Consider the following 21,883-nt stretch of genomic DNA (forward strand, 5'->3'; position numbering starts at 1 on the left):
ACTAATGGTGACTTTTTGATGAGATAAAAGTCTGAAATTTTACAAATAGATTAAATTGGGAGACCTACACAATAATAGTATGTGAGTTTGATGAACGTAAAATGCATTAATTCAGAAACATTCCACCGCAACAAATTGCACCGCTCAATTTCCAAATAAATTAAGCTATGATGCCGTCCATCATCGTTTCACAGTTGGGAAAGGAATGTCTATATTTCTACCTTTGCATCCTTTCATCCATTAGACACAGATTTGGGCGCAAGTCGAACGGGAAAACGGAGCACTAGCATAGCGGAGGGCGACTCGGCTGCGGAGGCGGAGTTTGAAGCAGGCCCAGCGGAAGCTCCGGAAGATGGAGGACAGCAAACCACTATTCGAGAGCAAGCACTGTATCTCGCTAAAATGTGTTCTATTTCTATTTTATGGAGGTGGGTTGCAGCACAGTTGAACGTTTCAATTGCAAAAATAAATCATAAAATATTTGTCAATCCTCACGCTTTGATCTGATTGCAGGTTTGGGATGCATCTATCCCTTCCTCCAGTCCAACATGGCCCACAAGGGCTTTGATTTCAACGAGATCTACTCGATATCGGTAATCATTCCGATTACGGCCCTGTTTGGTCCGCTGCTGTTTGCCGTGTTGGTGGACAAATGGGCCACGTCCAGTGCGTTTGCCTATGGGAAGCGGGTTCGCATCCTGACGGCGGTTAGTCTGATCGCATCGATCGTACTTTACGTGCTGCTGATGTTTGGAGTTAGCAGAAACCCCCCTCCAGGTGTGTGTTCACCACGGGTGAACTTTATGTGCAACAAAAAGGGAGCCTACCTGATGCAGGAGAAATGTACGGCCGAAGGAGTATGCCACGATTGGGATCATAATAAGGTGAGTAGATTTTGGTCTTAAAGTGTATATGTATTAGGTAAAGAGAATACAAGGGGCATCGATAAACATAGCTTCAAGCTTTCAATCAACTTAACTGACGTGAATCTCAAGTCAGTCTCATATGCGTTTTCGCTAAAATTGAGATGAGCTTATATGTTCCAATGCTCTTTCAGCTGCACTAATGAGATAATATGATTTGTTCGGAAAAATTGAAAACAAAAACAGCAGGTAAAATTGTCCCATACTGAAAAGTAATCGCATATCAGTCCCACTACAGATTTTTGCACCCTGTAACATAAAAATGAACCGTTGTATGTCATCTTTATATTTTTCTTGGAAGGATATTGTAGTAAAAAGCAAATTGTCCAAGTTTCATTATGATTTGAACATGTTCCAATCCTCTGGATTTTTTTTTTAGAATATTCGTATGGAAAACGAATTTGGAAACTTCACAGCCCATTAATAATAATATTTGTTCCAATGTTTCAAAATTGGACATTCTATGTAGCTCATTGGTACTATACCAGGGAGGAAGTTTCAGAATAATTTTCAAAATTTAATTTTGAATCCTCTACAGAGCTTTCTTCTGGTATCTTTCCAGATGAACTAAACACAAAAAGTTATATATTCACTTAACACTTGATTTGTAATCACTACTTTTTTGATCCAGTTTGCTAATAACAAGCAATTTACGTTTTTCACCATTTTCCATACGTTTTGACAGTTCTCCGACTACCATTCTTCCATGCGCTTGTGTTGGAAGTTTGAGAAATTTGAGAATCCTGCGTAGCGTATTCAGTTAGTGGAATACAAATATCAGTGTCACCGCTCGGCGGCCGGTAAGAGAAACTGAATGTTCGAAAGGTTGTTGTCTGTAATTTTTGCCGCTGGCGCCAACTGCTAGCGGTTATGAACGAAATAAACAGTCGTTACCCTATTGGCTTGTTTAGTGGTACCCTGCTTTTTACATATTTTGATTATTGACTTAAACAGAATTCAAAATGTCATAATTTTCCGCGCCCTGAAAAAAAGTGCTTTTTCAATCAAGCTACCAGAAAATGGGAAGTTTTCATTGCTAAACAACGCAATTCGGTGGTAAAAATTAAGCAAGCCATCGGGGAACCAGTAAGTATCGAAGCTTCCTGTATTTTGCCTAGCTTGATTTTTGTTTACGTCAAATCAGCTTGCTTTCCTCCATTAGTAAACTTTTTGAATATGTCATTTTGAACAAAATGAGGTCCACATCAACGTTGATTCAATTTTTCCCAACGAACAGTTCGGTTTCCGACATAGACATTCGACCACTCATCAACTTTTACGTGTAACAAATTTGATTCATACCAACAAATCTAAAGGCTTTTCTAGTTGTCTTGCTCTTCTAGACATAGGCATGCAGGCTTGATTGTAAAATAAAAAAAAAAAAAAAAAACTTTAATTTTCCACTATATATTGTTTATATTGTTAGAATAATCCAAAGTTATCTATGAATCGTACACTTCAGGTTAATTATCAGCACTCTAAGTTTGAAAGACTTCCTATAAGAGCTGGGGTTCCTCAAGGCAGAATTTTGGGGCCAATATTATACAATACTTTCACATCTGACTCACCTGAGTTACCTCAGGGATGTCAAAAAGCTTTGTTTGCGGATGACACAGGCCTTTCCACCAAAAGACGAAGCCTGCTTGTCATTTGTAGTAGATTGAAACAAAGTTTAGATATATTTTCCTCATACTTGCAGAAATGAAAGATTTCTCCAAATGCTTCCAAAACTCAACTAAGAATATTCCCACATAAACCAAAAGCTTTTTATTTGAAACCATCAAGTAGACATGTTGTCAGGATGAGAGGGATTCCATTGAATTGGTCAGATGAAGTTAAGTGTCTAGAGCTCATTCTAGATAAAAAATAACTTTCAAAAATTACATTGAGGGCATTCAAGCTAAATATAACAAATGTATAAAATGTATTCATCCACTTATTACCAAAAAACAAAAAAAATATCTGTCTTAAGAACAAGCTTTTAATCTTCAAACAAATTTGCAGGCCAGCCATGTTGTATGCTGTAACAAAATTGTAATTTATTTTAGTTTTTGTTGTATTGGTTCTACATTTTCAACACTTATGGTTGCACAGATTGTGACTTAATCTAGATTTCGTATCCTACTATCAAAAACATTTTTAGAGATATTCAGGGCAAATTTATCGGAAACATCATTAAACAATCTACAACTATCGTCAAAAAGGTCAAAAACAGCGTATTGAGTGCGTCTAGTAGGAATCCACAAAATAGAACGATTACGAAAAGTGCGTACAGGAGCATAAAAACAAATATTACCAACGCGGATCTAACAAACGATATCTGGACGCTCTCTATGCGATAGTACTGTTTTTTTTTTTTTTTTTTTTTTTTTTTTTTTTTTTTTTTTTTTTTTTTTTTTTTTTTTTTTTTTTTTTTTTTTGTTAAATATGCTTTATTGATCATGAAAGTGTAAAAGTAATTATTTTACATAATTAGATAACTTCACAATTCATCAAGAATTCTAATACTGCTACATCTATTCTACCGTTGGTTTCATTAACGTGAGAGATGTACAATGCAAAAAGTTTGAGTATAATAATTCGCTTTGAAAGTTCAATGTTTGGTAGAACTGAGATGGTGAAGTCTTCGAAGCTAAGATGACCCCAACCGCCAATAACTGAAGAAATTTTACGTTGAGTGGCTGCCCACGCAGGAGCAACCCGTGTACACTCGCTGAACTTGTGATGAATAGTCTCTGTTGCTGCCCCGCAATGGAGACAATTTTCACCATCCGCACGGCCAATATGGTTGAAGAATTTCCTGTGTTCCGTTTTTTCGTTAACGAACATGTAGAGTACACCTCGTATCGAACTGCCCAAACGTTTGGACGAAATTATTTGCCAGGCACGTTTCCAATCGTTGTTCGGGTGATTGCGCACCACCCTAGGTGGCTCTGTTTGGCTTACGTAGAAGGACATAATTTCAAGCGAAGAAGGGTTCTGCAAAATCCGCTCTGGGAGAATTCTACACTGCTGTCGAATTAGCTTCAAATCAGTAAGATCTGCCGGGATGATTTGATTGGGGTTGTCCGACATTAGGATTGATTTGTAGAAAGGAATGATATCAATTTCTTGGAGATGTCTATTCACAATCAAAGATTTGCACTTGATCATCGGTAGCTGTAGTTTCAATCCTCCTTGTGAAACATCTCGTGCTAACTGATGCATTGGTATCCGAGCGGGGACCCTACTCCACAAGAAGGTTCCCATGGTTGCCGTCAGCTTGGCCGTATGCACACTGGATGGCGCCAGGTTGGAGGATAGATACCATATTCGCGACGTAATAAAGGTGTTCAGTAAGACCACCTTTTGGTGGAGGTCGAGTGCGCGAAGAGAGTGTAGCCAAACATGTTGTGAAAACTTTCTGACCATTTCGTTCCAATTTAGTGACGTCATCAATCGAATAGAGTTGGCAAATATTATTCCGAGAATCTTGATGGTGTTGGTTGTCTGTAACCATGGTGTATGTAAGGGATTTCCTTCTATGTGTCCAATATCGATGGACTGCGTTTTTCGCCAATTGAGTTTGGCCCCAGATACGAGCTCAAAGCGAGCAAAAGTGTTTCTCATGGCTTCGAGTACCAGTACAGATGTGCAGATCACAGAGATGTCAGGTCAGGTCAGTAACGTATTAACGTGCCTTTCAAGACTCTCCCATCCTGTTTCGACACGGAGGCTGTTTTAAACTCATGAGAGTCGCCTCAAGGAAGTGTTGGAAACCAACACGACCCCATTTTTGCGCCCCGCGGCGTGGGCGACTATCTCCGAGGTGATCATACAATCCAATCTCGCTTAGTGTATTAAGTAGCATTATTTGTGTAATACTATTCAATTCTGGATGAGTTCGATTGTTTAATCAACCCAGGGCCCCCATAAGTAATATGGGTGGGTAAGGATGTAGGATGGGATAATTTGGCAAGGGTTAGGAGGAGACCAATGCTTAGTCGGTAGGATTGGGCCAAACAGTCACACTGATCACGCAGGCGGCGTATACCCAACACCTTGGAGTATGTTTTGCCTCCAAAACCCCATAACAGGCCCATTTTAAGAGAGAGAATGGTGACTCTCGCCTAGAATCTTTTTATCAAAGGTGTTATATGGGGAAAAAGTCACTCCTGATAATCTCCTATTGGATCATTTCAAGAGATCTAAAAAAACCCCATTTGTATGTATATGTGATATTATCGCTAAGAACATATCGAAGTTAATGAGGTTACAGGAAAAATCTCCCTGTGGTTGTGTCGGGCGAAAGTTGTCTTACCATTGTTGGTTTTGCGTTCTATATTCACCCTTTACTTGTTACTAAGCCACTAACGTAGCTATGTTTTGGAAGTCATTTATGTGTTATCACATGTCTATGATTTTCCTGTTATTGTGTTCGGTAGAAAGTACCTATAGTGTGTCCATTCGTTCAATCCTACGTCAAAAAGGGTCTTCTGACGTTTAGTCCTGAATTCATGTATCCTTCCTCTTTTGGTCCTCGACATTACGTCACGAATTCATGTATACTTCCTCCCTCTGTTCTGGCATGCGCTCAAGAAAAAAAGTCTGACCTAGATCAGACTGTTAGCGTTCAAGGCTAGACGATATAGCCCCCCCTTCTTCCGTCTGCATGTTTTGATACAAACACCCCGCCAGGTACCACGGGGAGGTGGAGATAGGAGTTGCCGGATAAGGATTATATTATAATGCTACCCGACTTTACCCGGCATCACAGAGATGTCATCCGCATATGCAATAACCAGGTCGTTCCCACACAGCTGTTCAAGTCTACTCAGCAGAGGATGCAAATACAGCACGAAGAGAAGCATACTCAGTGGACAGCCTTGCCGAACGGAACGTTGGATAGGGAAAGCTGTTGATAGGTGCCCATTTACTAGTAGTTGAGACGTTGAGTGGTTTGCGATGCGAGAGAGAAGTTCAACTAGCTGCCGATTTATGCCGAGTGAGCACATGGTTCCGTACAAAAAAGGCAGATGAACGCGATCGAACGCGTGGTCCAAGTCAAATGAGACGAGTTTACCTCTCATTTTTCGGTGAACAAGTTGAGCTATTCGATCCTTTAAAGAGAGCGTAGCTTGAAAAATATTTCGATTTGAATTCGCACATTTCTGTCCATCACTCAGAATGCGATGGGCTCTCACCACGACTTCCAGGCGAGCCTTCAAGATACGGGAGAGAATTTTATAGTCAAAATTTAAGAGTGAGATTGGTCGATACGATTTGACCGTCTCGTCGGTTCCCTTTTTTTTGACTAAAACGATTATGCCGTCTACAAACTCTGCTGGAAACTCTCCAGTTAGTGCTTCGTTGAGAGTAAGATTTAATTCTCGATGGATGACATCGAAACATCGGAGATAAAACTCTTTGGGGATCCCGTCTGCTCCCGGAGATTTCCTAGAGGCGCTCTGCTTGATTGCCAAGAGAATTTCTTCGGTTGTGATGGCTCGCATGCAGTTTTCGTTGTCTGGATCGTTTTCTGGAACTACAGTCGGGCATTCGAAGTGGTCGATGATTTCTCCATGTGTTTGTTCTGCAGTGTAAAGATTTTGAAAATACTGCAGCATGTGTTGTTGGATGTCTTCGGATCTGTTTAACATTACATCATCATCAGTACGTAGCTGTGTGATCGTTGTTCGTTTCCGTCGTCTTTCTCCGAGTTGGAAGGTTGAGAGAGCTTCGCCTGATACATACGTTTCATTGATTCGCATGAAAATTTTGGTGAAGTTCCGTTGGTGTGCGAGCATGCGACCTTTGATCATGTTGATGGTGGTTATCATTGTGGGATCCCCATAGTAATTATCGTAAGCCTGACGAAGTTGTGAGTAGAGACGCTGATGCTCACGATTGTATTCATCGAATACTATTTTGGATTTCCACTTGAAGAACGATTTGATTTTTGGTTTACCAACACCGGTCCACCAAGCCATCCATGACGCGTATAGTCTACGCTGTCGTGTTATATATTGCCAACGATAACGGAATTCCTCTATGTTTTCCTCTGTTAAGAGGTGGGGTCGGAGGCACCAGAATCCCCGCCCGGGTTCCCTTCCCAGATGAGGTAGGCATATTCTGATCGTCACAGCTTTGTGATCTGTAAAAGAGCACACATGGATGTCTGCGGAACGTAGATGTTCACGTAGATTGTTGCTGACGTAAACACGGTCCAGTCTTGATGAGGAATTTGCTGTTATGTATGTGTGACCAGCACACTGAGGTTTCAACTGCTCCCATACATCTTTAAGTTGAAGTTGGCGAACAGTCGCCTGCAAAGCAGGACTGAAATTCGAACCAGTAGCATCACATTGGCGAAGAACACAGTTGAAGTCTCCGGCTAGTATCAGGTTTGGTGTGTTGTGGCGGAGATAATAAGCGACTGTATTATTGAGAAAGCGTTCCCTCTCCAGACGAAACTGAGTTCCGCTTGGAGCGTAAACATTTGCGAGAGTTGTGGCGTTTATTCGGAGGGCAACTAAACGACCATCGAAGCTCTTCTCTACGTGTGAAAAGCTTATGTACTCCTTCAAGGCGATCGCTGTTCCTCGTCTTGAGTGATCTACGTTGCAGATGACTTTGTATCCCGGGAGAGTAAGCTGCTCGTTTTCGACCTCTTGTAAAAAGATAATATCAAGATCTAGTGTACGAATGAAAGAACGCAGACTATTTAATTTGGTTTCGTTTGTGATTGTGTTGATGTTTATGGTTGCTATATTGTAACTTGTGTGATCCATTTTTATTGCTTTAGGTTTCCAGTGCTTTCAATCGTGTCCATCGTTTCGTGCCTCATCTTCTTAAAGAGTGGCCTTCCTTTGGAGCGTTTGCTGCTGTTGGAGCTCGTAGACTCATCAGTTTCATGGCCGTCGGTTTGTTGGAGAGTGGATGTTGGTTTTGTTTGCTGGGATGATTCCGGTGCTGGAGAATCCGTTCGGCGAGGTTGGTGAGGCAGTTTGAAGCTGTTGGAGCGTGTTATGATCGAAGAGTTTGGTGTTTGTTGATTTGTGACCGGTTTCGTTTGTGTGTTGGTGACATTTTCTGGAGCTGCGGACTGCTTCGTGTTGGCGGCGAGTGCTGTCGACCCTCCAGATTTAGACGGCAGGGGAATGCTTACCCTGGATCGAGATCTTTGTTTCGTGACGTTGGCGTAAGACTGCTTTGTCTGATCCGCTCCGAGCTTTTGCAGAAGGAGCTTCCTATTCTGGATGCACGTGATACCATTGTGAATGAGTTCGTTGCAATGCCGACATGATTGGCATTGTCCGGAATAAGCCACACATGTGGTTTCAGTGTCGATGATGACCGTAGAAGGAATATTTTTCTTCACGATCATGCGCACGGTACGTATGCCGCTCGGTACACTTCCGAGGTACCGTAATCCGGGGTAACTTTGATCATTTTTTTGAATATTTCTTAAACATTTGATTTGAAAATGCATGTGTTGCAAATGTTATATTTTTAAAACAAGTACTGCCACCCATTGTTCGTGTTTATGTACTGTATTTTGTTTTCTGAAAGTTTAAAGCATGTTTAAAAATGTTTTAAGTGAGTTTTTGATTTAGCTGATATGGGGTAACATTGATCACACCATGAAAACATCGTTCGGTAATATTGAAAATATCATTACTTACTAAAATCATGGTCCCTGAAGCCGAATATGAAGGCCAAACTCTTATAAGTCATTTACTTTTTGAGTTATTTTAAAATTAAAAACACCTTGAATTGTGGAATGCGCCTAAATGTATGCAATTTCCTAAGGAAATTCTTCACGCATTATAATTATTTGTGAATTATGTTTTATTGAACATATTTATGAAAATTTTGACAACGGATTCGTTTTCGGCGATGTCATTTTTAGTAACAACCGCATTTCTCTTGCTCATATCGTTTACAGAACTCATGTGAGACATGATTCTTTTATGGTGTCATCCATAATCATGAAAAACATTGTTTACAAAAGTTGAAAAATTTACGCATGAACACAACTTTATTTTTGTAAAAACCTTATTGTTTATTAGCTCATGATTAGAAGAAAGAGAATCGCCATTCATGCATTGAAAATATTTCATCAACAAATGTTGATTCGAGCTTTTTACGAAGAGGGTTATTGCGATCAATTTTACCCCGCTGATCAATGTTACCCCGGATTACGGTACTTCGAATCGAACATTAGCTCCCGCACTGGTCCTAAGACTTCCCCGAAATCAGAGAGGAACTTGATGATTTCTTCATCCCGGACATCTTCGGATAGGTCAAAGAGCTTTACGTCTACACCACCGTCTTCCATCGAGAGACGCAACGTGTAGTTTTTACCATCGACACTTATGACATGTTTACCATCGTGTTCAGTAACCACTCTTTGTGCGACACTGAGATCACTTGCTTTAATGAACACACAGCCCAAATGTCTGCTGCACTGGATTCGTTTGACTTCTTCTTTTGTCATGCCAAGAGCCTCGCAGACGAAGCGATGTAGCTCTTCGTACGTTGGTTTTTTGGGTACCTTCGCATAATCTATGCGGAAGGTATTTTCGCGCCGAATCATCACGGTATCGAATTTACGGCTACGATACCCGCGACTCAGTAGGCCCGACGGTGCCTGTTGGTAATGCGATCAATAAAGCTCACTGATAATAATGTTAGTTCGACTTCCATAAGCGTAAAGCGAGAAACGACTGCTCAGCTCGGAAGTTGAGCGTAAAACTGATACGGTGCCCAGACTTGGACAGCATATTCCAAAGTGCTACGCACTAAGGAGCAAAAAAAAATATTTAAAGCATACACGTCGTCGAAGGCAGTTGTGTTGCGCTGGATGAAACCCAAAAGTGCATACGATTTGGCTGCGACTATAGAGATATGCTCGTTAAACTTAACTTTAGAGTCAATAACGACGCCAAGATCCCGAATTTTGTCAATACGTTCCAATTGTTCACTGTCGAGTCTGTACGGGAAGAGGAATGGAAAGCGCTGATGACTGTAGGATATCACCTTGAATTTCGAGATGTTCATTTGCATTCCATTCCTTCCGCACCAGTCCAAAACCATGTTCAGATCTTCCTGAAGAGCACAGCAGTCCAACGGTGATAATACGGTACGGTAGATTATTAAGTCATCCGCGAACATCAAACAATCACAGCGAAGAAGACTACAGATGTCGTTGACGAAAATTATGAAAATTAACGGGCCAAGGTGGCTGCCTTGTGGGACTCCGAAGGGAACGATACCGATACCTTCGGAATATGCGTCGCTGATTTTTACGTAACTCTTACGATTAGTTAAGTTCGATGACGTCTAGTTGAAGATCCAGTCGGACAAGCCAATGTGCCGCATTTTCTCTACATCTACCGTGTGCGGCACTTCATCGAAAGCTTTGGAGAAATCAATATAAACTGCGTCAACCTACTGCCTCTTTTCGATCCTCTTAGTTGATTTGTTTCACAATACCATCAAGAATTTTGGTATCGAAATTCTTTCGAGCATTTTTTAGAGATTTTTAGTGAAAAACATCTGAGGATTTCTTCAAAAGGTTTTTCAAGGATATCACTATAAAAACTGTATCTTTTGATATTTGTTTTAGAAATTTTCTAAATTCTAACTCCAAAAACTATTCCAAAAAATAAGAATTTCTACAAAGATTCATATAAGTGCTTCTCTGTGGATTCTTCTAAACATTTCTAACCGTTACTTTTTCATGAGCTCTCTATAACATTTCTTATAAAATAATTTAAAAGATTCCCCAGATGTTTATCAACAGATTTTTGATCATTTTTCACAAGAATTCCTTAAAAATACATTCAAAAATTTCTTCAGGAATGTCTTCAAAAAGTACTTCAGAATTTTTTTTCAAGAAGTGCTCCTAGGATATATTCATGATTTTTTCTGAGCATATCTTTTGTAGAAATTTAAGGAATCTAGGAAGTAATATCTTGAGAATTTCCTTTGGATTCTGTAGATTAACTTTTGATACTGATCTTAGAGATATTCATGGGTGTGATTTCCGATAGGTTCCAGAAGAAATGTATGAAGTTCTCCCGGAGGTGGGATCTTAGATTAATAATTGGAGGAATCCCTACAAACTTTCCAGTATGTTCTTTGCTAGAATGTTTAAAACGTTTCATGATTAATACATCAATCTACCAAATTTTGTAAAGAAACAATATTTTCATTCTTGGAAGTGTATTGAGATAAATTCTTTGTGAAACATTTGCAGATATTTTATTGAAATTCTCGGATTTTGGAAGGATTTTGAAAAATAATTTTAGACATTTCTGAGGACTTGATAAAGATATTCGAGTCGCTTCCAAGAACGATTTCTGAAATAAATTATTGGAATGTTTATTGAAGAAATATTTTGAACCATCTAAAGAAATATATACAGTTGAAAAAAAAAATAATTTTAGATATTTCTGAGGACTTGATAAAGATATTCGAGTCGCTTCCAAGAACGATTTCTGAAATAAATTATTGGAATGTTTATTGAAGAAATATTTTGAACCATCTAAAGAAATATATACAGTTGAAAACTTAAAGGAATCTCTGATAGAATTCCTGGCGAAATTGTGGCGTTATCTCTCATCATCCTTGGATTGTAAAACTTCCGCAAGACACATTGCAGTTGGAGCGTGAAATACCATGAATATATACATGATATGTCATGTAAACTTCATTTATATGAAATGTAATCCAGCAGGATCTTGTGATTACACAGTCAAACCTCCATGAGTCGATATCTGAAGGGACCATCGACTCATGGAAATATCGAGTCGTGGAAATAAATCCCTTGGAAAGCTTTTTGTGGGGACCATCATAGTAAACATGAAATTTTGATTTTAGTATGGTTCCATGAGTCGATATCGAGTCATGGAACATCGACTCATGGAAGTTTCACTTCTTCTTCTTTCTGGCACTACGTCCCAACTGGGACAAAGCTTGCTTCTCAGCTTAGTGCTCTTATGAGTACTTCCACAGTTATTAACTGAGAGCTTATTTTTGCCAATTGACCATGTTTGCATGTGTATATCGTGTGGCAGGTACGAAGTTACTCTATGCCCTGGGGATCGAGAAAATTTTCTTTACGAAAAGATCTTTGAACAGTGGGATTCGAACCCACGACCCTCAGCATGGTCAGCTTGGGGGTTTCACTGTAATACATTTTTACATGATTTCAGACTTAAACTTACCTGATGTCATGTTTACATCGCATAAATGAAGTTTACATGACGTGTAATCTTCATTTTTTTAAGGGGGCAGGATCCGTCATTGATTTCTAAATTTTTAAAAGCAGTTTTTTTTGTTCAAAATCAAAAACATTTACTGGAAAATGTGTTCACTGTATTTTATTCTCCAACATAAACACAGTGAACACATTTTCATCGAATAATTTTTAGTTTTGAACAGAAAAACTGCTTTTGAAGTTTCGATGATGACGATGATTAGTATGACGAAGCGTTGATCATTAACGGTGTATGTAGCAAGCCAATTGATTTTAAATTTTATTCATCAGCCAGAGGCAGGCAACGGTACTCTGGCAATGTCCATGGCGGCACCCTATGCTTCCTCACTTGAATCGAAGAGCCTGGGCTAGAGAATGCTTCGATTTTAGGTTCGGGAAATTTGTCTAAAGCATCGGACTAATTCTCATTCTACCATTGAAAGAAAGCGCGCATTCCGGGGAAATGTTTCATTTTTGCCATGTTTAGTGGCTGCTAAAAAAACATTTTTCGAAAGAAGTTGTAAATTCAGAGATTTACTCGTCCTTTTGTTTGTGGTGTCAACCATATTCGTAAATAATAGAAGAGACCTTCTAAGAGTGTTTTTCCCAAGATGGTGTCCAAAGAGGATTACCACCGTTAGCTTTCGCTAAAGGGTCCAACGTCGATCTCAGCATTTAACAATCCATTCTAAAGTCATAATAATCATAATTTTTCACTTTTTTCTGCAGGTTGGTTTACTGAACTTGGAAAACTGTGCCTACAAATGCCAGCAGGATGTCCAATACGAGAGCACCTGCTACCAACGGTTGGAGCTTGATAGACGTTTGGCTATAGTTCAGGACCAGGATAGCGATGGTGACGATATCGATAGCGATGTAATGGAAGAATCGGAAACGATCCGAGCAGATGAGGGAAGCGGTGAAGGTGGTACGCCAAACAGTAATGATCTCGATGGGGACGGTATTCCAAATGATCAGGATCCGGATGACGATAACGATGGTATTCCGGACTCCCAGGATAATGACGATGACAACGATGGAATACCGGATGCCGAAGATATGGACGATGACAACGATGGAGTTCCGGACAGCGTAGATCCGGACTCGAAAATGTTGGCAAACGATCTGGATGGAGACGGTAGGTTCATTACTGTGGGTAGACTGGTGTGACTATAAGAGTAGGTGCTTTGTGGACTTTTAAATTGGCTATAGTGCATGATCGGGGTGGCTAATGACACGTTGTAGAACTAGGCAGCAATTGGTTAAGCTTACTTCTAGGAATTCCAAATGATCAAGACGACGACGACGATAATGACGGCATTCCGGACGCTCAAGATGATGACGATGACAATGATGGAATCGTTGATGCCGAGGATGAAGATGATGACAATGACGGAGTTGTGGACAGTGAGGATACTGACACAAAATCCCGAGGCAATGATCTTGATGGCGACGGTACGTAAGCTTGATGCTTCTACGACTTGAGTCCCGTTCCGCCGTGTGTTTGCGCGCCATGGAATGTGCCATCTCCAAATGCTCACCTCCATATTGTTTGCGAGCGACTTGCAACCATCATTTCAGACAAACTATCGCAACTCTACGACTGATTTCGATACAATTCATCGTTATAAACAGTCCGTCATCATGCTCACAAATTTTCTGAACTCCGATGCTAACACAAACGTGTCTTTAATGAACGCAAAAATCTGTTTTATCTGATTCATTATTTTAGCGATGTTTGAAAGTTAAACCCCGTCATATATATGTTTGTGATAATCCAACTTGTTGTTACTAAACCGCTAGGTATCCCCAACGATAAGGATGACGACGATGATAACGATGGGATCCCGGATAGTGAAGATCCTGATGATGATAATGATGGAGTTCCAGATGTTCAAGACACTGACGATGACAACGACGGTATTCCAGATTTCAAGGATAAGGATTCGACAGTGAAGATCAACGATCTGGATGGTGATGGTATGTCTGTAGGCTTCGATCCTTTCTAACACCGGTGAACCTTGTTACTAACAATCTTTGTTGAACTTTGGTAAAATATCAAAATGAATGGAAACCCATCAATTGGTTGAATGATAATTGGCAAGTAACTAGTAGTGCACGACCCCTTCCCGCACATGTAGGTATTCCTAATGAAGAGGACGATGATGATGACGGCGATGGAATTCCAGATGCGGAAGATGATGATGATGATAATGATGGAATCAAGGACGACGAGGATATCGATGATGATAATGACGGCATTCCGGATGATAAGGAAGGCCAGCCAATAAGCAACGACCTTGATGGAGATGGTAAGGGAGATGATGAGGGGGGTATAAATCAACTGTCTTCAAAATATATACATTTCCAGGTATTCCCAATGACGAAGACGATGATGACGATAATGATGGTGTTCCAGATTCAGAGGATCAGGATGACGATAATGACGGTATTCCGGACGCAGAAGATGTTGACGATGATAATGATGGCATTCCGGATATTATGGATGCTAACTCACGCAATGCCAATGATCTGGATGGTGATGGCATTCCAAACGACCAGGATGACGATGATGACAATGATGGCATTAAAGATGCTGATGATCATGATGATGATAACGACGGGATTCCGGATGCTGTGGATAATGATGACGACAATGATGGAATTCTGGATGAGAATGAAGATCAATCTAGGTTCGCCGCACCTCAAATTTGCCATGATCCAGCGGTTATCAATTCCGATGAAGACGAAACAGATGATGATGAACAGTGTTACACATTTAGCGGAAAGGCGATCGAAGTCAAGGCCTCTGTTGACGAACATAATGAACGGGATGATGTTGAGGAGTGCGTGTATCCTTTAGGTAGCCACAGTTTACAGAGGTCCATTGAATTTATTTTAAATAAGTTATTTTTTTCAGATGGATTCAAATGCCATATTGACAAAGCCTGGATTAAGACTCAAGAACATGGATGTAAACCTGTCATTGAATGTGCTCTCAGCGATCCCTATTCTTACAATTCTAGCCTTCTTTACGGAACTGAATGTGATGGCGTATGTTTTACCCAGTTGAAAAGTTGAAGGTTCAAAATAATATCGAAATTCTCTTTGTAGGATGAAGACAACGACGGTGACGATGACCGTGGCGATTCAACCTACTACTACTATCTATCAGTCCGCTCTCTGCTGGACTTCTTCCTGTTGGCAGCTCTTACTTTGTTCAATACCATTATCATCATCACGACCCGTGACGCGTCCACGGGAATCGCTGACTTCGGTCGCCAGCTGGTTTGGGGAGCCATCGGTTGGATCATTTTCTTCAATGACGACTACGAGCAGCCCTACTTCTGGTTCATCATTCTGAACACGATTGCTGCAGTGATTCTGCTCAGTCCACTACAGATGGATCTCTCTCCTCCCGAAGAATGGTGGAAGTTCAAGACGGTTCCGCAGAAATTCTTCTCCACTCCGTCGTTCGTCAAGTATGCTAAACAGTGCTGGTTACCTTTCCTCATTACTCTCGGTCTCGGCTCACTGTGGAGCATAATCGACTCGATCGACAAATCCCACATGGTGGACATCCCAAAGGACGCCTCTGCCGAAGAACCTGTCTTCAGAACCGTTTTCAGAACACTTCTACTGGCCGGTGATCTTCTCGCCATTCCGGCACTAATCTTCTCTCAGCGAATCATCCAGGTTTTCGGCACCTGCAAGATCCTTGTGGCAGCTTTCCTCGCTTTGGTCGTACGTTTCATTTTACTGGCCATTTTCGACTGGGAGTATTGGGACATCATTGAAGATTCTCTGCTGCCGGCAACTCTCGGCTTGACTTGGGTGACCATTGTTCTGCACTTCCGCGATCTACTCCCACGAAAGGTGACCGCCATCGCCCAATCACTTCCGGTGATCGCGCACTTTGGATTTGGTCGCTTCTTCGGTGCCTTGATCGGTATCGAATACGATTACGACAACCTGGAAAATGACTACGAAATTTTGGCTGGAGTTCTGTTTGCCATTACGATCATCAGCATTGTATTGTATCGCTATCGAGAAATCGTGCTGAGCTATGTCGGACAGTACATACCGGCGTTGAAGCCCTGCGAAAAGGAGAAGGTCGTAAAGGTTGGAAAAGGAGAAACCGATGTTTGATGATCACAATCGGTTTTGCACGGAGTGAAGTTTTGGAGTCCTGTAGAAACTGTCGGATTGTCTATAAAGCAGCGCTTAGAAGAAAGAAGAAGTTGGGACAATAGTTTAAGCAAAGTGGTTGTGTTTGAGAGTTAGATTTTATTTGTAACATTTTGTTAATTTATACACAAGACATGTTTAGTAAAATAAAGACTCTGTTGATTGGCGTTAAATAAAGAACAGGATTTTTAATTAGTTATAGTTTTATTACTATTGGATGAAAAGTTCAATTTTTACGTTCAGTTTTTATTGGTTCATTTTACCCTTGAAATTTAAAACCATTGCCGATTACCGTGATTCCCAACCTTAGACGCTTAGAAAACTGGATGAAACCCAAAAATACCACTACTACTGGATTGTTCACTGGATCATTCAGTGATGTTCACAGGCAATTATTTGATGAAATTATTGCATTATGAGAAACTTGTTCGATACTTCTTAAAGTCCACTAAAACTGAAAAAGATTTTCCTGTATATTTCGTTGGTTATCTGTAACTTGCAAATCATCCACCAAAACATATCATGAATATTCCCAGGTTTCTGCCATTCCCTAACGATTTTCACCGGGAAGGAATCACTGGGATGTCCTGCATAAGCCATCTCGAAAAATTTCTACAGATTTTCGTCCAGATGTTATTTTATGGATTCTTTCAAGAAGTACACTTGACATTCTCCCAGAGATGCATGCAAGCATGCCAGGATCTACAAAAGAAACCACTCAAATAAATTATTTCTGCGCTTCAATCGAGTTCAGTTAACCTCCGAGCGTCGGGGTTTCTCAAGAAACTCCACAGCTTGTAGGTTGACGCGCCCATTTAACGAACATAGCCGTAGGTTTGATCCCCATCCGAGCACATGTTTTTCTTTTCGCAGTTTCAATTTCTAGAAAGATTCGCGAATTAGGCGAAACTGACAAAATGTACACAATTTAAGAAACTATAGCGGTGAAATTGTAGCTTGATTGTCTATTCACTGCACTTGAACTTTTCCCCTTTCGATAATTTAACTAATCAAAAAACGCAAATTTGTTGAAGACGAAACTTCACCTCATGCAAAACTACACACTGTATTGATTACGCCTGTGTTTTTGTTCATCAAAGTGATGGGCGCATCTGAAATCGAAATCAAAACACGGCGAGAGTAAACGGCGACACTGCAAACAAAAAATAAACAAGGCGTACATGGCGGGCTTAATTGAAACCATAATGAAAACACGGCGCAAAAGTAATAGGCGACACTGAAAATAATATCGATTACAGGCTCATAACATTGGGCGATACTGGCATTCTTGAGTGCGGTTAAGGCGAAACCTTATAATATTTTTTTATTACGAAATAGCTAGGAAAATTCAAGGAGATGTGTGTGGTATTGATTGGGGCCCAGATAGCCGTAGCGGTAAACGCGCAGCTTTTCAGCATGACCATGCTGAGGGTCGTGGGTTCAAATCCCGCTGGTCGAGGGACTTTTCGTAAAGGAAATTTTCTCGATTCCCAGGGCATAGAGTATCTTCGTACCTGCCACACGATATACACATGCAAAAATGGTCAATCGGCAAAGAAAGCTCTCAGTTAATAACTGTGGAAGTGCTCATAAGGACACTAATCTGAGAAGCAGGCTTTGTCCCAGTTGGGACGTAACGCCAGAAAGAAGAAGAAGAAGTGTGTGGTATTGATGGGGATTTTGAAAATAGGTTTATGAAATGTGCATTAAAGTGAAATAGTTAAAGTTGGAGTGTATTTTCTCCAATTGGGATTAAAAATTGCACATGAAATTTTCTTTGGTTATTTTCTCATTGTTATTGATTTGTCAGATAGGCCCTTATCGCGAATCCCTCTCGATTTCAATTTTTACATTTGACACGTGTGCGTCATGCACATGTAAACATCAAAACCTTACAACAGTGAAGAAGTAATAAATATCACACAGTGGATCTTCAGCATATTGGCTAGAATGCTGCTGAACTAACTTGTGTCACAATAAAACCATTTTTAGTTATAACAATTTCAAGATTGATTCTCTTAAACGTAGTTTTGCCCCACCGGTGAGGCAAGAGTTCCTTCTACTTTAGCCCCAAAATGAAGTTGTCATAAAAAAAAACAAACTAAATTTGGCTTAGAAATTTTGTCAAAACAGGAGTAATTGTGATTTTTTCCAAAAGATCAGGTAAATTTAGCTAAATTTAAAGATACGTTGTCATGGGCGTAGCCAGGATTTCCGTTAGGACATCGTATATCAATGTACAATCAAAATCATATATCTAGATAAACTTTATCGAAATCCTTTATTGATATGTATACGAACTGTCCAAGATGATAAAAAATCATATTTTCCGACATATGAGATCATTATACAACTATGTTTCTCAAAATCATATCAAATCTTACAAGGGATTGAACAGAATCGTACGATATCGGATAGAATCAGATAAAATCGTAAAAAGATAAACAGTTTAGTTGACACGCGGATCTGTCTATAAATGCCGTATACCTGGTCATGTTTGATCATGAAAATCATCGCACGGCCACGACATGTCACCGAGAAAGCCAATATATAATATCAAATAGCCACGAAATATGTTCGTATATAACGTTACTTTAATCGAGCGTCCGCGTCTCTACTGCCAGATTCTTGGGTAGATATTTCTGTTCTGAATGGCATGGAGGATGGATATCTTCAACTGTTGCTGAAGGTCGAAAATATTTTGCAACAAAAAAAGATGGTAGCTGAAAAATTATGGAAATACCAGACTAAAAAACAAGCAACAGAAAACGTTCCTCCATCAACATCGACAGTTCTTCACCCCAGTTTTGCTGTTCCAACATTTGCGCCCAGTACCTCGGCTGCAAGATCTTCTGTTCCGAGTCAAGTGCAAATAACGGCGGGAGAAGTCATGGAATTCCCTTTCCACCTGAAGATTCCAGAGCCACAGAAGGTGCGGAAAATTGTTACACAAATCCTTTGAACAAAAATTAATAGACCTCTCCGTTTTTCTACATAAGAATGATAGTTAAATAAATCACATGTTACCGTACTGAAAAGCGTTGGGTAATAAACCATTATGGAACTTAAATGCGTGGCGTAACGAGTCATTACCAAACGCTTTTCAGTTAGGTAATAGACTCATACGACAATGCGGGAAAGTAGGCCATTCCATGACGGGTTGGCGTGATGAAAAACAGCCTATTCTGTGATTGCTAAGTTTTTTCTTATTCCACTCAGTGTTTACATCAATCCTGCGCAAGCCGTTTAAGCTTTCACATGACCATCTCAGATAAAACTGTTGCGTTTGCATCACACTGAAGCATAAACGGCATTTTGGGTGTAATTTCATCCAAGAAAACGTAGCAAACATTATAAATAACTAGTCTTGTGCAGATTTATCAGAACCTTTGGAAAAACTGCTCTGCTGACTGAGGTTTTTAATAATAGTATATTTTGAATACAATACTTTCCACTTTTTCAGCCATAAAAACGACGAGATGCATTTGACGTTTCATGACAGCGGAATCTGAGCTGCCTTTTTATGTGACAGATTCGTCTATGCATTTGTTTACATCGGTGGAGGACCGGTGCTAACACGGGCCTGTCATTTTCATAGAAGAAATGTCAAAGTGCTTCCCGATCAGCTGATTTGAGACGTCATGTGAATAGGCCTATATGACGATGATTTTTCCTCTTCGCGAGTCTCTCTCAGGTCACACAGAGTGACAACTGTCGAAAAACTCGAGTGACAGAGTTGTGTCTAGTGAATTTTTTGATCAACAGTGACTCCAGTCGAGTCATTTTGATCAATTCGACTTATAAAATAGGGCCCTGTGTTTTCTTATTTTTCTCTCAAGTTTCTTCTTTTTCGTTTTAAATGGACTGTGACAAGAGAACTGTTTCACATAAAATGCAGGTGGTTGAACTTGAAAGACAGATTTCCATTCAACGTCTGCAACTCCAACTGAAAGTGCCGATTGTCTTGCGCAAGAGCCGATTGTCTGTTGAAGGAGTGAAGTAACGCGAAGGTTAAGATACTGGCCATAAAACAACACCTGGTTGATCTGAAAGTTACAATTCCAAGGTGAGTTTTATTAATATACCACTGTAACAATTTTTTTTTCGTGAAGATCTTCGAAAAGGTTCAAATTTGAATATTCCGCTAAGAACCTACAAAGGATCTTCCCCTTCTATTTTTCTTCTAAAGTTTCTTCTTTTTCGTTTAAAAGGGGAAGAGAGTAGTTTCATAATATTTCACTATAATTACTTATATAGACGAATCAAATTTTGGTTATGTTTCGTTAAATTTGTAAATTGAATGAGCTTATTCTGATTTGCTAATATGCTTTAATAATGTAAAATTTGTCAAGATTATAATCATAATCATTTTTCTACTATTTTAATGCATTTAAAGTTAACTGCCAAACGCCATTATTGAGTTACACTTTTGTAAGGATATTTTTCTAATTTTGTATTAACTGTAGCATCCAGGGTAGGTAGCAAGTCACGCCTTTTCACAATTTTCCTTAGATTTATTCCACAGATTTCTTAAGCAATGTTTTAAGTTATTCGTTTAGTTTGTATCTCTACTTCAAAATCTTCAATGAATTCAGGAGATCGTGCAAAATTTCAACTCGATCGGCAAAACTATATTTTAGCGCCAGACGTTCAAAGTTTGTATGGGATTTACTATGGGAAAACTTACTTTTGCAAAGAAAAATCACCAGAGGTCGCCCATTGACCTCTATAAAAATTCACACAGACCTCGATAGGTATTTCTATGATGAAGAATATTGCCGAAGACCTCGAAACAATCCTTTGACTTTTTAATGTCTGGAGTTCTCGAAAGTGTATATCGAAGACTACTACAGGTATGTTCCGTTTTTATCAACACGATCGGTAATTTTCAGTTGACAAAAACGGAATAATTTTCTTAGACAAAATATTTTACATATTTGAAAATAAAATTGCAGTTTTGTCAGGTTAATACACATTTTTATCATATAAATGCACAGTATTGATGTTTAGGAGCATTTATTCTTATTGGTTCGTAATGAAAATTGATCGTAGACTCCTATCAGTCAATATGATTTTATAATAAATCATTAATAGTGTTAGTTTTCGTGGTTAGAATTTCAATAAATGTAATATTGAATATTTAAACGATAATCACATAAATGTCCTTTGCAGCATAAGGTTCGTCATGTTTGTAAAAATAACTACAAGAAAGTGGGTCAAGCTAATCATTGTTTTATTTTTGTTTCCTTTCAAGAAAAATTAAATAAATCACTTTTTTTCTACTGTTCATCCTCATCCTTCTGCTTCTTCTTCTTCTTTTTTATGGCATTACATCTTAACCGAGAAAGAGCCTTCTCCTCAGCTTCTCCGCAGTTATCAACTGAGAGCCTTTAGGCAAGGTACATTTTTTGCATTTTTGGGCACTCGCGATTGGCGATTGAATGTAGAGTTATGTTGCGAAAGTTATGGAAACTTAAATGAATATTTACGGTTTCCTGTGCTTTGAACTGCCAACATCTTATCAGTA

General features: G+C 39.6%; 1 protein-coding gene across 5 annotated transcripts in view; it reads left to right on the top strand.

Annotated features, from left to right (window-relative positions):
• Nucleotides 1-16,548, top strand: part of LOC5577238 — a 39,075-nt gene extending 22,527 nt beyond the window's left edge. For 3 of the 5 annotated variants that reach the window (XM_021855932.1, XM_021855934.1, XM_021855933.1), the window contains exons 2-10: nucleotides 245-428; nucleotides 514-884; nucleotides 12,898-13,306; nucleotides 13,447-13,623; nucleotides 13,972-14,148; nucleotides 14,310-14,480; nucleotides 14,540-15,031; nucleotides 15,089-15,222; nucleotides 15,283-16,548. In XM_021855932.1, coding sequence (XP_021711624.1) covers nucleotides 353-428; nucleotides 514-884; nucleotides 12,898-13,306; nucleotides 13,447-13,623; nucleotides 13,972-14,148; nucleotides 14,310-14,480; nucleotides 14,540-15,031; nucleotides 15,089-15,222; nucleotides 15,283-16,317 — 3,042 coding nt within the window. In that variant the 5' untranslated portion in view covers nucleotides 245-352 and the 3' untranslated portion in view covers nucleotides 16,318-16,548. The remainder of the gene's footprint in view (nucleotides 1-244; nucleotides 429-513; nucleotides 885-12,897; nucleotides 13,307-13,446; nucleotides 13,624-13,971; nucleotides 14,149-14,309; nucleotides 14,481-14,539; nucleotides 15,032-15,088; nucleotides 15,223-15,282) is intronic. The other 2 variants (XM_021855935.1, XM_021855936.1) reach the window with 2 other exon arrangements.
• The last annotated feature ends 5,335 nt before the right edge of the window (nucleotides 16,549-21,883 follow it).

The sequence above is a fragment of the Aedes aegypti genome, chromosome 3 (genome assembly GCF_002204515.2).
Source record: "Aedes aegypti strain LVP_AGWG chromosome 3, AaegL5.0 Primary Assembly, whole genome shotgun sequence".
In the NCBI taxonomy this organism is placed as follows: domain Eukaryota; kingdom Metazoa; phylum Arthropoda; class Insecta; order Diptera; family Culicidae; genus Aedes; species Aedes aegypti.